The 17,260-nt window shown below is 44.7% G+C and overlaps 1 protein-coding gene across 1 annotated transcript in view; it reads left to right on the forward strand.

Moving 5' to 3' along the window:
* Positions 1 to 17,260, forward strand: part of aatkb (apoptosis-associated tyrosine kinase b) — a 55,554-nt gene that overhangs the window by 34,261 nt on the left and 4,033 nt on the right. Inside the window, exons 5-14 of the mRNA XM_034708689.1 lie at positions 3,390 to 3,469; positions 4,046 to 4,163; positions 6,115 to 6,203; positions 7,272 to 7,405; positions 9,089 to 9,173; positions 9,854 to 9,975; positions 11,116 to 11,265; positions 11,585 to 15,113; positions 15,307 to 15,436; positions 15,531 to 15,737. Coding sequence (XP_034564580.1) covers positions 3,390 to 3,469; positions 4,046 to 4,163; positions 6,115 to 6,203; positions 7,272 to 7,405; positions 9,089 to 9,173; positions 9,854 to 9,975; positions 11,116 to 11,265; positions 11,585 to 15,113; positions 15,307 to 15,436; positions 15,531 to 15,737 — 4,644 coding nt within the window. The remainder of the gene's footprint in view (positions 1 to 3,389; positions 3,470 to 4,045; positions 4,164 to 6,114; positions 6,204 to 7,271; positions 7,406 to 9,088; positions 9,174 to 9,853; positions 9,976 to 11,115; positions 11,266 to 11,584; positions 15,114 to 15,306; positions 15,437 to 15,530; positions 15,738 to 17,260) is intronic.

The raw sequence follows: 17,260 nt of genomic DNA on the forward strand, positions 1-17,260 counted from the left end.
GCAGGGTCAAATTGACCCACAACCAGTATCTGTGTAATATAAACATGCAGGGGTTGCGAATGTGTGAAATGAGCCATTTTCATTTGCATGTTCTGTACGCTAATTAAGCCAAGCAGAGGTTTTTAAACTGTAAAAAGGGTCAGTTTGACCCACAACATCACAGGAGGGTTAAAAGTAACTCTGTAGAAATAATCAGTCTTTATATTGATGGTCTTAAAAGGTCGTAAGGAGCATCAGTATTAATTTGAGTCTGTGAAAACCTGTTCATGAATCCTGCATGTGCAGTGTCCATTTTTGATCTGTGTTTTCTTTTTCCACACGTATGAAAACAAAGATGACCATGATGACGATAAGCTTTCACTTTAATGTTATAATACTCTACGGACTCTAATAATAATATAATAATAATAATAATACATTTTATTTAACGCACTTTTCATTTCCAGAAATCTCAAAGTGCTACAGGCACACAGTAAAAACAAACTTTTAAAAGCAGTACTTCAAATCAGTTAAAACTCAACTCAACTTTATTTATAAAGCACTTTAAGAACAACAGCAGTCGGACACAAAGTGCTGTACAGAAACATAATGGATAAAAACAAACAATAAAATCATAAAATCAATAAGAACAATAAGATAAAATAAAGTTAAAAAATAAAATAAAAGGCACTGAAACAAGAGCAGGGTCTCATGCTGAGTCGAAAGCCAGGGAAAAAATGGGTTTTAAGACGACTTTTAAAAGTGGACAGTGAGGGGGTTTGTCTGACGGCTAAAGGAAGATCGTTCCACAGTTTGGGAGCAGCGACAGAAAAAGCCCTATCCCCCCTGAGCTTCCGCTTGGACCTCGGTACCTCCAGGAGCAGCTGATCAGCTGACCTGAGGCACCGAGCAGGGCATAGAGATGGATCAGCTCAGAGAGGTAGGGCGGGGCGAGACCATTTAAAGATTTAAAACAAATAAATAATCTTAAAATGGACTCTAAAATGCACAGGCAACCATGGAGGGAGGCTAAAATGGGCGTTATGTGCCCTTTTACTTGCTCCAATTAAAAGGCGAGCGGCTGCAAAAGCTCTTTAAAGAGGAAGGTCTTTAAATGTTTTTTAAAAGCATCCACAGTCTGTGGGGTTCTGAGGTGGCTGGGCAGGGAATTCCACAGACGTGGTGCAGCAGCACAAAGGCCCGATCTCCCATGGTCCGGAGCTTGGTTCTGGGAGGGTGGAGGAGGTTCTGATGTGGAGTGCGTGAGTTCCGGGTTGGGGTTTGCTGGGTGAGGAGTTCTTTTAGGTAGAGTGGGGGCGTTTACCATAGATCACTGATGGTGATGAGTGCGATTTTGTAGTTGATTCTTGCGGTGACGGGAAGCCAGTGAAGTGTGCGGAGTACTGGGGATGTGTTCGTGTTTCTGACTCTGAAGAAGTACCTAACCAGAGGTGTCAAAAGTATCACTTTCATTACTCAGGTAGAAGTCTAGATACTCGGGTTTAAAAAGACTTCTGTAGAGTTAAAGTATCAACTCAAGCTTTTTACTCAGGTAAAAGTGTAAAGTTCTGGTTTCAAAACTACTTTAAGTATAAAAAAGTACTAATGGGGGAACAAAATGCCATTAAGGACAAAAGCTTAGGCTGCCCACAGGGCCTATAGTGCACGACCCCACCTCCCAAAACAACATGTTTCTAAAGGCCATAAGACTCTAATGTTATATTAATGTGTTCATGTTGAATTATTTGGGGTTGCACCTGTTTCAGACGCATTTATGCCCTTGAAAGTGAACACATTTTCTACAATGCAAACACATTAAGAACTATATTGGCCTCTGATTAACATGTTTCATGGAGCAGAGGATATGATGACTCGTGGCCTATAAGTATTGTAATGGTGCAAAAATCAAACTTCCCATGCATGTTATCAACAGCCTTATGGAATGTAAATGTACATCCAAGCATCGAGCACCCACACATCCAAGACCTGGGACAGCTGGTGTTGACCAATAGGGTCTTACTATTAGTCAATAGAGTAACGAGGCTATTTTAAAATGTAAGGAGTAGAAGTAAAAAGTCGGCTGAAAAATAATTACTCCAGTGAAGTAAAGATACACAAAATTTCTGCTTCAGTAAGTAACAAAGTATTTGTACTTTGTTACTTGACACCTCTGTACCTAACACTGTTCTGTAAGCAAAGAATCTGACTGTGCAGCTTCTCAATCCGACTGATGACTTCCTGATTTAAATCTGTCGTACATTTCTGAACCTTTGACTTAGACAAACGTCTGTTATCTCGGTCTTTTGCATGTTGAATTCACTGAAAGTTGAATATGAAATCTCTGGAGGAAAAAGAAACATGCAGTTGCAGAGTTCTTGTAAAGATGCAGCTTCATGTCCTCACTCTGGAGGTTCCTGTTTGGGCCAAGCAGATATCTGCAACTTTAGGATGCTCCTTATTAGTGTTTGCACTCTACACAGAGCTGCTATAAATGTCCCTTCTGTAGGACGTAAAAGGATCATCTTATCTTATCTTATTTTAATATTGTCATACATGCAAGAAATGATCCTGTGCACAGATCTCTATCTCGTGCAGAAGTTATTATCTGAAGTTCTTATCTTGTGAGTCCCACAAAAATGTGTTTTTAATTTTGCACAATCAAAAATCAATCAGACTTTATTTTTAAAGCACTTTTCCATAAAAATAATGGCAGTAATAAATATAATAACTAAAACACTGAAAATAAAAACAGCAAATAAAACAGAATGAAATATTAAATGATCAGAGGGAATCTGTACAAATCACTGGAATAAGATAATAAAATCAAATTAATAATTACAATAAATATCAAATAACCACAATAAATTAGTAAAATACAAATTTAAGATTAACTGAATAAATAATTTATCTGTCTATAATGATCAAATGAAGACAGTAGGCTTTTAAAATTGTCTAAAATTTGAATCAGATATAATAAATAAGCTAAGATAGAATAAGACTCTGTTAATAGAGAAAAAGGTCGGTCTTAACTTGTGTGCTTAGATTAAAATCATCACGTTATGGCACCTCAAGGCCTCCGTAGTATCAATGAGGGGAGAAATGACATAAAGCAATCTACAGCTGACTCTAAGTACAGTTTTTAAATGCAGTATAAATCCATCAGAGCAAACAAAGTCCTGCACTATGACTTGTTTTCATGCCGTGTGATCGCGTCACTTCAAGGTGGGATTATATGAAAAATGCAACACACTGCAGCTTTACACAACAGTTATTTTAACCCAAAGTATCCCTGACTTTATGTTTCCTCAGCAAGTTGCAGGAAGTCAAACCTAATGAAATCTACCTTCATTAAGAGAAGCATCACCCACCTCTGTAACACGCTCCCCCATCTCTCTCTTCTCTCCCTCCAGTCCCGCTCCTGAAGTCCTCTGATCTGAGCCGCCACAGTCTCCTCTACCTGAAAGAGATCGGGAATGGCTGGTTTGGGAAGGTAAGCTCACTTCTGACATTTCAATCTCCATATTTTCCCCTCTGGAGGATTCTGACAGTCACTTCTCTGATGTCTGTGCGTCTGAGGCGTCAGGGACTCTCACTCACGGCCTGAGCCGGTTAAAAATGGCCGACACGCTGAGTTTTGTGGCTTTGATGTCAGCTCCTCTCACCTGTTAGACTCGGCCTCTGAGGACAAATTGAACGCTGGTGGATTTTTAGTAATCGCCCCCTCTGCTGCAGGCGGAGCGATGTGATGCTTCCTGTTTTTACAACCAGATAACGTGTTGTTGTCATTCTCTCCCCTCTCTCTCTTTGTCTGTTCTCCTCTTCTCACACTGTTCATGACTCCACATCCATCTCTCCATCCTTGTCTACCTTGATTGGGTATGTCCATCTGTTTGTCTTTGTCTGTGTCTCTCTGTTGAACTCCTGCATGGCTGCTCTTTCTGTTCCTCCGTCCCGTGTCGGTCACTCCCTCTCCTCCGCTTCATGTGTCGTTCTTGTCGTGTGTAAATGTGTATCCGTCCACGTGTCTTCCCCCTGTGTGTACATGTTGGTATCTGTATTGTTTCAGGTCCTGCTGGGGGAGGTGAACACAGGACTGAATACCACCCAAGTGGTGGTGAAGGAGCTCAAGGCCATTGCCAGCGTGCAGGACCAGATGCACTTCCTGGAGGAGGCTCAGCCTTACCGTAGATATTTACCTCTGTCACATGTCAGTGATGATAAACTCAAACATCCACTCAGGTGTTGTTCAGGGAAGTTTGAGGCTGTGAGACTCTAAAAGTCCACGGACAAGATGTGCAGCAAAACTGTCTGCAGAGCAAGTCGTCCATGAGAGAGTCACCCTCCTCCTCTCTTGATTTATTACCTCAGTGAATATTTTCACAGCTACTTTAAAGCCTGAAATGTGAGTTTAAAGTCAGCCTGAAGTTTAACTTAATAGAATATAATCCCATTTAAAGGCCCTGTGAGGAGTTTTGAACTGGCTGAGAAACAGACTGAAAATGAGACTGATGCCTCTTTATGACCTTCAATAGCAAACAAGACCATCAGCAGCAACACTGACAACCTTCTCGGTTGTCATTTTTAATGCCTGAAACCGCCCTGGGAGGGTAGGTGTCAGACCAATGACGGACATCTTGCTTCAGAAACAGCCTTTATTTCACTGTTTCATGGAAAATAATCACATTGCCTGATAAAGTTGACTGTTAAAAGACAACAGGATGAGGCTTTTGTTGAAAACACTACTTTTGCATGTTTAGGACAAGAGATAAGAGGTATCACTTTGTCCACAAGGGGGGCGCCAGAATCGATACAAAACAAAAGTTCCTCACAGCACCTTTAAGGTAAAATAGATATAAAGCAGGGTATGACTGTTGGCGTGGCTGTGAGTGGTTCAGAAATAACCCCCACAGTCAGTGTCTGCGCTTAAATGTTGTCTCCTCTGCTCCAGAAACAAAGACATAAATCCACAAACGAATGGATGACTTTCACTTCTTTAATGCAAAACAAACGTTCTTCTTTGAATTCAATGGCACAAATATTTTTTAACTTAGTGTCTCTGATTTATAGCTCGCTCAGGGTAGGTAATCAAACATCTAGCAATTTTGTGTCATGCTCTTAAGAACAGGGTTTCATGGTGCATCTTCAAAATGATGCTGGATCCGTTTTGATACGATACCATACAATGCAAACAGAACCAGGAAACCTCATTGAGATTAAGAATCTGATTTACAGGATCAACAAAGTTACAGGCAAACAACACTAAACTCTAAAACATGACAACATCTCACGGATCACATGACAGGAAGTCATCAGTCAAATCATCTACAAGCAGATGCATCTTCCTCCGTGCCTTCAGTCTGCTTTTAAAAAAAACATTTAAGAGAAAAGCTCACTCAGACACCAAACTCTCCTGCAGCAGGTTCCAGGCTGCTGCAGGAGCAACGTATCTAAACACTTTTTTTGAGACTGTAGCTTCCAGTATTTTATAATGAATAAAATCATATAAATAGAGGGAAGCAAGTTAAGACCTCTTCACCCATCTGTGAAGCTGTTTTTTGCACCAGGGCTGTAATTTCTTTATGTCTGCTGCAAAGATCTGCTTCTTTGAATGGGTTGTATGTGGTTTCCTGTGTTTCTGCAGCCAGCCTCTAGTGGACGCACGATGAATTGCAGTTTATAACACGTCTGCATGGGCTTCATAGTTTGAGACCAGAGGTTGCCGCTTGGACAAGATAGCATAACATTCATTTGACATAACATATTGATCCACCACAGGAGAAATAAACTTTTAATGCCAGCTCAGAAAAAAAGAAAATACAGGAGGAAGAAGAAGTTAAAAAAAGAGGATGCAATGTTCAAAAAGAAGCCTTTACTTAGCCTTATTGCACAGCAGGAATCTGCAGCTATACAGAAGAGTGAGAATATAAATAAGGACCTAAATAAAACATGCATCCTTTTTATACTCATGCATTATATGTACACAATGTACAAAAACAAACCGACTACATTTAGCTTTGAAATGTGAATGTTGTATGATTTTTGAAAGTATGACCTCATCTCTAATTACCCGCTAAATGCTAACACACCCTCTGCAGCGTGCTGTGTGATGATCTCATGTTCCCCCTCTCCTCTCCAGCACCCTGCAGCACCCAGCTCTGATGCAGTGTCTGGCCCAGTGCACCGAGGTCACTCCCTACCTGCTGGTTATGGAGTTCTGCCCGCTGGTGAGTCTCCAAACCCTCAGACCTGGTGTGGTCAGAAGGTTTTTAAGTATGTGTGAAAGAGATTAAGTAACATGGAGGTAACACACCCTGCTGCGTCCCCCTGCTGGAAATCTGTCACTTCATTTAAGACTTTTAATAAAGTCCCTTTCCCTCTGCGTTTGTCTCTGCAGGCTGAACCACATCCGGTCTATAGGGTTCCTTAAATTATGCAGAGTGACGCACACTTTGTGCCGTAGTTCATGAAAGCCCTTGTGAAGTCTTTTGACCTTTCCTTTCAGACTCTGCGTGACATCCTTAAACTAATTCAGCACATTAAGTGGATTGAAAACTTCCTGTAATATTTAGGCTATGGGATTTTATTGCTAATAACTTCTGGCAGTGGAGGCATTCTTGGCAGCCGCTGCAAATATTTGGCAGGCGGGCTCAAAGTCACCGATACATCACCCGACACTTGTACCACTCAAACCGCAGCATTAGATCCAGCATCGACTGCACAGGATGGGTCGCTCCTGCAGATTTATCTCTGATATTTTTGGCAGTGTTGAAGTAATCGGAGGACAAGGAACTGGACTCCCTCCAAGTAGATCTATCGACTTTAATTCTCAGTAAGTATCTTTTAATCATTTATTATTCAAAGCTGCGAAATCACATTCTTTCATTTTAGTTTTCATCGAGTGTCGACATAAAATATTCACATTGAGCTGCAAAGAAAAGTCGAACATGCTGCTCACTCGTCTCAATCTGTGAGGAGGAAGCATGTAAAGGATTTTACCCATGATTTAAATGAAGAGGTAGATCTTTATTTTAATTGCAGTCACAAGAAGTTCACACCACAAACAGAACAACACATTGCACATTCCTTGTTATGCACACACATCATGCACATCTTTATCTCAAAACTTCCACAATTTCAGTTGCACAAACAAAACTAAGGACAGTAACTTTGTTGCACCTCCATGAAGGATTCCAGATTTTAAAACCACACTAGGTGACTCTCAATGACAAGGCTGCCCTCCGGTGGTCAGCGGTGGTAACACGCAGCTCTTCATTTCTCTCCTCTGTGTGCAGGGTGACGTGAAGGGTTACCTCCGAAGCTGCAGGTCTGCAGACACCATGACCCCGGAGCCCTTGATTCTTCAACGCATGGCCTGTGACATCGCCTCGGGACTCCTGCACATGCACAAACACAACTTCACGCACAGGTACAGAGCCAATCCTGCAATCTGACACTAGATTGAAGCTGGTTTCTCTTTTTTGGTCTGCTCAATCTGCTTTTGGTTGCTTCCTGGAACAATATCCTGGTGCTGCCTGAGTGTTCTTTATCGACTCCAGCATCAGTGATTTTGTTGCAGGCGGTGACCGTCACCTCCAGAAGGATTTAAAGCTGAACTCGCTCTGCAGCACATCGTTCAGAGATAGTTTTTTCGACTGCAGGAACTTTACCCCGGTGAACCCAGGGTCTAAATTTAGTTCAGGGGTAGATAATCTCCCCCTTAAAAAGCCCCCTGCTAGGGGGGTAGTACTTTTCAAAGGTCCCGGGATTTTCGGGGGCGGGGCCTGCAATGCTGAACGTGTCTGATTGGTAGATTAACCTCAGTGTTTTTATTCTGCCGTCTGTCCACAATAACATCACACACATCTGTGATTCACTTGATTTCTCTTTCTTTCATTAGTTTTTATTTGTTCTATCTTTTTTGTATGTGTGTGTACTTTTCAAAAGAAGAAGCTGTGATTCTCTTGATTTAGCAGCTTGTAACAGTAGTCTTCTCTCAGCCCACCGTGAATGCTTCTCTCCTCCCGGTGTTCCGGTTTTAAAAAGTGACCCTGTAAACTGGAGACCTTCAGCTGAACATGTCAGTGTTTGTGGAGTTTACACAGCTGTTGAAACACAGAGGGAGTTCCTGGGAATGCAAACTAGTTTAGTTTTTATTAAGATTTCAAAATATCCCCATCAGATATTTAATGATGGTCTAAAGACGTTTATGAGGGATGCATCCGGCTGAGAGTCTCCAGTTAACAGGGTCGCTGTTTAAACCAGAACACTTGTTGATCTCTGCGATCACGGCTTTTTGAGTTCAAAAGGATTTAAAGCCGTGTTGAAACGTCTTTGCTACTCGCGCTCATCTCCTCTCACGTGTTGATTCATTCATTGCTTTTTACATGTTTTTAAACACAGGCGCAAAGTATTCACTTTTTCATGTTTTGCTGCTTTTGGAGCACAATTTCAAATTTGAGAAAAAAAAAAATTTCAGTCAGTTTTTTTTTTCACATTTTTGTTTTTTAAATTATTTAAAAAAAAAAATTTTTTTTTTTGTCAATTTTTATCAAAAAAAAAATTTTCAGATTTTTTTCCCAAAAATTTTTCAATATTTTTTTCAAATTTTTCTTTTTCGAAAAAAATGTCTTAACATTTTTTTTTTCAAATTTTTTTATAGCAATTTTTTTTTTTCAATTTTTTTCCAAAATCCATTCACAGTCATTGCTTTTTTCAATCTGTGATGAATGGCATTCCTCTTTGTTTTACTGCCCTCTACTGGTCTGATGGTGTAGTGTATTTACTTTGTTTTCCTCCATACGTCACTGGCCTGATTTACACAATCTACCCGGGACTTCTGCCCGCAGCCGAAACGCAGACAACAATGGGGGCACAGGAACCTTTTAGTTCAGGGTGAAGTAGTCTTGGTCAAAATGCACCTTATGTTACATGTCTTCAGAGATAATAAAGCTGAACCAGGCCTGCTTGGGATCAGTGTTTCAGCTTTCAGGGCTCCTAAATATTCCCTGTGCTTAAAGAAACACGACCCTCGTGCGACGCTCTGCTCTAATGTTGTGTGTTTGTTTGCATGAAGGAGATCCGTAACCTCTCCCTCCCTCTGTGTCTCCAGCGACCTGGCTTTGAGAAACTGCCTGTTGACCGCAAACGTCTCAGTGAAGATCGGAGATTATGGTCTGTCCCACACCAAGTACAAGGTCTGTTTACCAGATAAAAATCACCCACAGACTGAAATATGCAAACATAAACAGTTTGATTCTGCAGGAAAATAATTAAGTGAGATCAGAGGACTCGGCCTGCGGCGTTTCTGTAGGCAGAGCGATGCTACGTATCAAACACTGAGTGCATGAGAGAACTCCTGAGCTGGATTTGTCAGTTATAATCTGCAGTAAGTCCCTAAAGTGATTTACATCTAAATACATATCGAGAGAGTTTCTGCAGATTTTACAGATTTAATTTCATTCAGCAGATCTCATTTCATGCTTTGGGAGAGACGTTAGCATCATTTTATATTTACAAGTCACAAAAAGAGAAGTTACATCCTGATCCTGCATCAAACTTTTATATTCCTACTGTGCATCTGATAAGTACAGAGCCTCTAAGTCCCATAAGGTGATCATTTTTATCAAATGATCTTATGCACACAGCATTATCATGTACGTACATGTTGTTAATTCACTTTATAGATTGTGTGTGTACTCTTAATGTATCTTTAAGAGACTAGGACTGTTAGTTTGCATGTAACATAAGTACCCTCTGCTGGTGGAGTTGAGGGTCCTATCCTGTGAGCACAGTCTCCTTTGCAGGACTTCAGGGTCTCAATACATTACAGTTCATAGATCACATACCTTGACAGTTTCCCCCTTCCTCCTGTCAGGATGATTACTACGTGACCGCGGATCAGATGTACGTGCCGCTGCGTTGGATCGCTCCAGAGGTGGTGGACGAGGTGCACGGAAACCTGCTGGTGGCAGAGCAGACCCAACAGAGCAACATGTGGTAGGATATTAACAAAGACCCAACATCAAGACCGGATCAGATCCAGTTCCATCTTCCAGACAGGACTCAGTCTGATCTCATCTTAATCCACCATGAGCAGAGCACTTTGCAGCATTTAGCAAGTTACAGTGGCAAGGACAAACTTCCTTTAACAGGCAGAAACCTCCAGCAGGACCAGACTCATGTTAGACACACATCTGCTGAGACCGTGTTGGAGAGAGGGATAGAGGGAGATGAAGAGAGAGAGAGATGATAGTGAGGAGACGGATAGTAGTAGTTGTAGCAGCTGGAGTCTGGCAAGAGAGGGAGACCAGAAGAAAGAAAAAGAGGAGAATAAATGGTGAAGGAATGACTGAAGGAAAGGACGGGATAAGAAAAGGAGACATAAGGGATGAAGAAACTCTGAAGAAGAAAGAAAGAAGAAGAAAGAAAGAAAGAAAGAAAGAAAAGAAAGAAAGAAAGAAAGAAGAAAGAAAGAAAGAAAGAAAGAAATGAAAAGGAAGGAAAGAGAGAAGATGACAGAAAAGAAAGGAAAAAGAAGGAAAAAGAAAGAAAGAAAGAAAGAAGGAAGGAAGGAAGGAAGGAAGGAAGGAAGAAATCTACAGCAGAGATCCAGAGGAACCTACAAGACAAGGGAGCTCAGGGACTCCAGAAAGGTCTATGGTTAGTAACTTTAATGGGACAGGAAGAGTTAAAGTGAGAGACAGGCAGAGAGAGGAGAGAGAGGGAAAGACAGGATCCCAGTGTGTCAAGTCTAAGCCTATAGCAGCATAACTAAGACCTGTCCAAGCCTGATCCAGCTCTAACTATAAGCTTTATCAAAAAGGAAAGTTTGAAGCCTACTCTTAAAAGTAGAGAGGGTGTCTGCCTCCCGGACCCTGACTGGTAGATGATTCCAAAGGAGAGGGGCCTGATAGCTGAAGGCTCTACCTCCCATACTACTTTTAGAGACTTTAGGTACGATGAGCAGGCCTGCATGTTGGGAGCGTAGTGTTCTAGAGGGGTAATAGACCATTAAGAGCTTTGTGCTCTCTCTTCCTGGGTCTAGTCAGTACTCAAGACTTATTAGGGCAGCCTGGTAAAAGATGATTCTGTCAAATGTTTGTTTGTCACACTGGTCCATGTTCTCCTGTTCCTCAGGTCTCTGGGTGTGACTATCTGGGAGTTGTTCGAGCTCGGTAACCAGCCCTACAGACACTACTCTGACAGACAAGTCCTGACCTACGCTGTGAGGGAGCAGCAGCTGAGACTCCCCAAACCCCTGCTTAATGTTCCCCTGGCTGAACGCTGGTGAGACGACACACATTCATACAACAACTTCAAATTACTGAGCAGTCCTTAAGCTGAAAAACAAACCAAACATTCAGAGCGACGCTTTTAAATCCCCTCCAGGATGAGTGGGCTCCATCTTCAGCTAATTACTATGCTAATCCCTTTGGATTTGCTTTCTTGTAACAGGGACAGTTATCTAGTCTCTCTTTGTTCTAGCCCTGTTATTACAACTTGGTTTAATATTCTTCATTATTCAAACAAACTCGGGCACATCACAAGCACACCACCAGGAGTGGAACTGGGTAAACCTTTGTTGTCTCATGTTTGTGGTCCTCAGGTACGAGGTGATGCAGTTCTGCTGGCTCCAGCCTGATCAGAGACCCACCGCAGAGGAAGTCCACTTGCTGCTCAGCTACCTGTGTGCCAAGGGGGCCAGCGAGGCCGAAGAGGACTTTGAAAGGCGGTGGAACTTAATGCGCCCCAATACCGGATTCAACACCCACCTCGGTGCCTCGGCAATGTCACGAGATCACCCCTCAGGAGGCAACTCCTCGTTCCCTCTGCTGGAGCAGATCTCATCCGGGGACGGTTACCAGTCAGAATCAGGGGATGATATCTTAACAGTCACAGAGACCAGCCATGGACTGAACTTTGAGTACAAGTGGGAGCAAGCCAGAGCGGACCAGTCCTACAGAGCCCCGGACTCCTCCTCCTCCCTGGGTCAGGTGAGCCATCACTGTCAGGAAGCTTTTTACCCTCCTGGAGGCATCGTGGGAGGCTGCCCCATGGAGAGCCTCAGCCACGGACTCTCTCCATCCTACTACCAATCAAAGCACCTACATGCTCCAGGCGTGCTCCCCGTCCTCAGCGCTCACAGCCCGTCAGTCGGCAGCGAGTACTACATCCGCATTGAAGAGCCGGTGGACTGCAACATTGATCTGGATTACACCATGTGCTCGTACAGCCCAGACTACCAGGGCAGCAATGGAAGCTTCCTGACTGGGAGTGCAGACTCGGGCGAATGCATGGCTTGCCCATCACAGGCCAAAAGCATGGGTCCTTATTGGTCAGCAGATATACTTAAGACAGACGTGTACGATTCAAACGAGTCAAGTCCCGCCATCTCCCTGACCATGGAGCCTCTTTTAGGGCAAGTGTCTGACAACAGTCCACTACGACCCTGGGAGTCCAGTCACTATGTGTCCTATAAAGACCGGGATGGGGGTTACTACTATGAGCACTCGCCCTCTTTGGCGCTAGAGAGTTTTATGATTGGGAGTGAGCCCTCCAGAAGTCATCTTCGAGAGAGCTGGGGGTCACGGAGCCTGCGCCAGGCTTTAGGTGAACTGGAAAACCCGCTTGGTATTTCTCCTTCTGTGACCAGTCCGCCTCAGCAGGCCTTCAGAGACACATACCTGGAAACAAGTCAGACCTCTATAATCGGCAAGAACGTGACGGGAGGCTACTACGACATGATGGGCTCCCTGAGGAAGACCATGCCCAGTCACACCCGGCACAACACCCACTCAGTCAGCATCAACATGGAGACCGAGGGGGCGCTCTTCATCGGGCACAGAGACTCGGACTCAGAGGAGGAAGAGGAGGACATATTCGTGGAGAGACACACCTGCAACACTTGGCCTTCGAAGCACCGTCACAGCAGCGGGGGTCACCACAGACGGGCGAGCCACAGCTGCAGGCAGGACGCGTACGTAGACTTCCACTACACCATGCCGAGCACAGACATCGAGGACTCCTGGCCCGAGGAGCACAGCCTGGCTTTCCATTCCCTCCCCAAACCCGTCGACTATCTTGAGCCGCACCAGGCCAAAGATAACAGTGCCTGTCTTAGTCTGAGCAAACATCACGCGATGGTGCCGTCAGACAACTGCAATGCCTACATCTACCTGTGCCATGAGGCTGAGACTCAAGTCCCGGCAACCGGAGAGTGCTGCCACTCGCACTTCATCGACCCGCTTACAGGCTTGCTTGTCAGAAACAACAGCTACAGCCACACTTACAGTACCGGCAACTACATCAGTGATAAGGTCACTGACATCCAAAGCAACGAGGAGATGATCAATCTGTCACCAGCTCCGGGGGGTCCCATTGTGCCCAAAGCTGCCTTGATGAATAAGACTGAGGAGAGAAGAGAGCAGTATGTTGACCTCATCGTTGGGGATGCACTATTCAAGGAGAAGAGGGAGGATGTAATCAAAGAAAATCCAATCATGCAGAAACCAGCAGAGCCTAAAATAGAAGAGGTGACCCTGACGATGACTAAAGCCACCCCACCTCCTGTTGACAACATGCATGTGATGGTGTCCCTCACGGATCCACAGTCCGAGCTGAGTCCCACAGCAGACAGCGGTGTGGACCGAGGAGGCTCCAGCGTGAGCCTCGCTGACATCCTGGACTGCAGCGATGATGACGATGAGGAGGATGACATGACGGATGATATCACCGATGTAACCTCGGGGATCTTCGCCGACGAGTCCAGCGAGCTGAACGCGTCTCCTGCGTTCAAGTCTCTGCAGAAGCAGGTAGGAACTCCCGACTCCATGGACTCGATGGATCTGCCATCCGCTGCCGGGTCTTGCGAAGGCTTAAGTCCCGCCTCCTCCCACCCTTCAAGCTCCCCAAAAGCAATGGACAGTGGCTATGACACAGAGAACAATGAAAGCCCTGAGTTTGTCCCCAAAGAGCCTCACGACCCCCGGGATCAAACCCTCGATAAGAGCCTGGAGGAGGAAGAGCTGCTGGAAGAGGAGGAAGTCGAGCCCTCAGAGAATAAAGAGCTACCAGGTGACGAGTCGTCCTTAGTCCCATCACAGACAGGCGACCACATCCTCTTACCACTCAGTGACAAGACTCCTTACAGGGACTCGGCCTACTTTTCAGACTACGAGAACGAAAGGCAGTCTAGAGATGAAGGGGACGAACTGTTGGAGGAGATCAGAGATGGACAAGATGTCGAAAAGGAACAAAACAGTGAGGAAAAGAAGGGGGAAAAAAGGAAGAATGAAGAGGAGGAGGAGGAGGAGGAGGAGGAGGAGGAAGAGGACACTGAAGCAAACAAGGACATAAAACTTGAAATGGAGGAGATGTTAACAGACGGAGGAGAGATGGGGGCGTACCTGGTAGAGGATTGTGCTGAGGATGAGGAGTTGGGTTTACCTCTGGAGCCCTCTGACACGGCTTCAATATCTGGACTGGATGAATGGCCGTCCCAGGAGGAGAACTCATCCCTCGGGGACTGGGCGGCGGAGGTAGTGGGCGCCATGGAGGAAGCTCTTGGTGCTCTGAATGGAGATATAGCCAGTGTTCAGGCAGAGGAGGAGGAAGAGGAAGAGGAGGAGAAAGAAACCTCTGTGCAGGATTTAGGAACAACTGAAGAGCCAGCAGACTTGACTCCTCCAAGCAGGCCCTCAGGCACATCCACAGGAACCCTGCACACGCTACCCAAAGACGAGGTGGCCCTCCAGCACACGGCCAACACCAGACGCTTCTCTTCATCCTCTCCTCCACCTCCATCCACCTCCCCGCCTCCTCTCCCAGCAGAGGGCCGAGCGTCCCCGGCAGATGGCGAGGAGGCAGACGAGGAGGACGGCGACACGGACGACAGCGACGAATCGGACGAGGAGCTGAGAACCTACAGCGTGCAGGAGCAGAGCGCCGGGGAGGAGAGCGACGAGGAGTGCCACCCGGTGCCCATCGTGGTGAGCGACAACAGCGACGCGCACAAACTGCGCAGCCTCCTCAAGATGCCGATCCTTCTGACGACGGAGAACATCGAGGAGGAGCTGGACCGGCAGAAGAAGACGGTGTCTTTCTTCGATGATGTCACCGTCTATCTGTTCGATCAGGTGAGAGGCACAGAGGGTGATACAAACTTTCATTATCGTGAGCATGTGGCTTAAATAAAATCACACAATAAAGCTTTCCTGTTAAAATGTGTCTAATGACATAAAACAAGTCTGAGACTCTGCTGCCCCCTGCTGGACACTGTCTCACTTTAAGCTCTGTATAATTTCCTCCTCTTTACTTTCTTACCACCAGGAGAGTCCGACGAAGGAGCTGACTGAAAATGGCTTCCCGTTAGAATCAGAGAGTCAGAGCTCCAGGAGCAAACCCCAGGACAGAGTCACTGCCTCGGATGACTCTTCAGACGGGAACATCTCAGAGGAGAGTACGTACGACAACACCTTTTAGGTTTCTGTAATAATAACGATGTTTAGCTGCAGATATCAGTTCTGAAGGAGCTAACTGTTGTCTGCTTTCAGGTGCAGGGTACGAGTGGGAGGACGACTTCCCTCTGCTGCCTCTACCAACTTCTTCAGCGGCGTCTGACTCGCCTCCGCCTCGCAACGTTCCCAAAGCTCCGAACCCCAAACCAGCTGTACAGTTCTCCCGCTTCACCGTCTCCCCGTCCAGCGTGTCGCGTTTCTCCATCACTCACATCTCAGACTCTGACATGGACTCTGTAGGAGGTGAGGAACCTACGAATACAAACCCATCTTAGGTCTCATTCAGGCTTTCTGAAACACATGCAGTGGTAGAATAAAGTTTTCGGACACCTCATGTATTTGTGAAATATTGCATTAAGAATCACTCTTAGGTCTTCAAGTGCAATTTATGTTAGCACAGTCACAGCCAGAATACTAAATGAATTCTAAAAAAAACATTAAAAACTTAAAAATGATTGGTTCCATAAAAATACACAAGACATTTTGAGTATTGGTTCATTTTGGTACCAGTGATCCACTAATGAAGGTCGTGCTTTTTATCAAAAGACACAATTTTTGTTGCTGTGCTTCGTGTATCTATAAAAAGCCAGCACATTTGAAAGTTCTTCAGAGACAAAAATGGCTAAAACAAGGAACCTAACGCAGCCGCCAGATAGCCAAGAAGTGCAGATGCAGTCCTTCAGCAGTTGGATTCACTCTGCAGAAATACAGACGAACCAACAACTTGGAAGACAAACCAAGATCTGGGCGTCCAAGGGTGTCTTCAGCAAGAAGCGACCGCATCTTGATCCGCGCATGTGCAGGGAAAACCTCCAAATGACATCACAGGTGCTTCAGCAGCTGTGGTCAAACCAAACTGGTGTCCAGTGTTCCACCCAGCACTGTACGTGGCCGACTTTTAGATCATGGCTTAAGGTCCTACAAAGCTGTCAAGAAGCCCCTGATCATTGAGAGACAGAAGTTAGCCTGGTGGTGTTGGGCCCAGGCACACAAGAGCTGGACCAGGGCAAGTAGAACCTGGCTGCAGGAGCAGAGTATCCAGGTCTTAGAGTGGGCCAGCTCAATCCTCAGAAAGAGCCCCATTGAAAATCTGTGGTGCATCATCAAAATCAATCAATCAATCAATCAATCAATCTTTATTTGTATAGCGCCAAATCACAACAAATGTTATCTTAAGACTCTTTTACAAACAGAGGAGGTCTAGACCACTCTATGTCAAATTATAAACAGAGACCCAACACCAAGACAGGATAAGACTCAGTCTGACCCCACCTTAATCCATCATGAGCATTGCACCTCACAGTATTTAGCTAGTTACAGTGGAGAGGACAAACTTCCTTTAACAGGCAGAAACCTCCAGCAGGACCAGACTCATGTTAGACACACATCTGCTGAGACTGAGTTGGGTCTGGAAAGACAGATAGAGGGGAGTAAGAGAGAGAAGTGATAGTGATGAGACGAGTTGTAGAAGCTGTTGAACCTACGAGACAAGGGAGCTCAGGGACTCCAGAAAGGTCTATGGTTAGTAACTTTAATGGGACAGGCAGAGTCAAAAGGTCTGTTTCAAAGCAAAAACCAAAGAATTGAGAAGAATTGAAAGCAGTAATTCAAGAAGAACGGGACAAGATTACTAAATATTAATCTGATAATGTGATGGTTTATTTATTTTTTGTTCAGTTTTGAACACATTCTCTGTTATTTGTCGACTTTGATACCGACAATGTTTAGAACTGGCATTTTAAAACTGTCATTAATTTAGTTTTATT

The sequence above is a fragment of the Notolabrus celidotus genome, chromosome 18 (assembly GCF_009762535.1).
Source record: "Notolabrus celidotus isolate fNotCel1 chromosome 18, fNotCel1.pri, whole genome shotgun sequence".
Taxonomy (NCBI): Eukaryota; Metazoa; Chordata; class Actinopteri; order Labriformes; family Labridae; genus Notolabrus; species Notolabrus celidotus.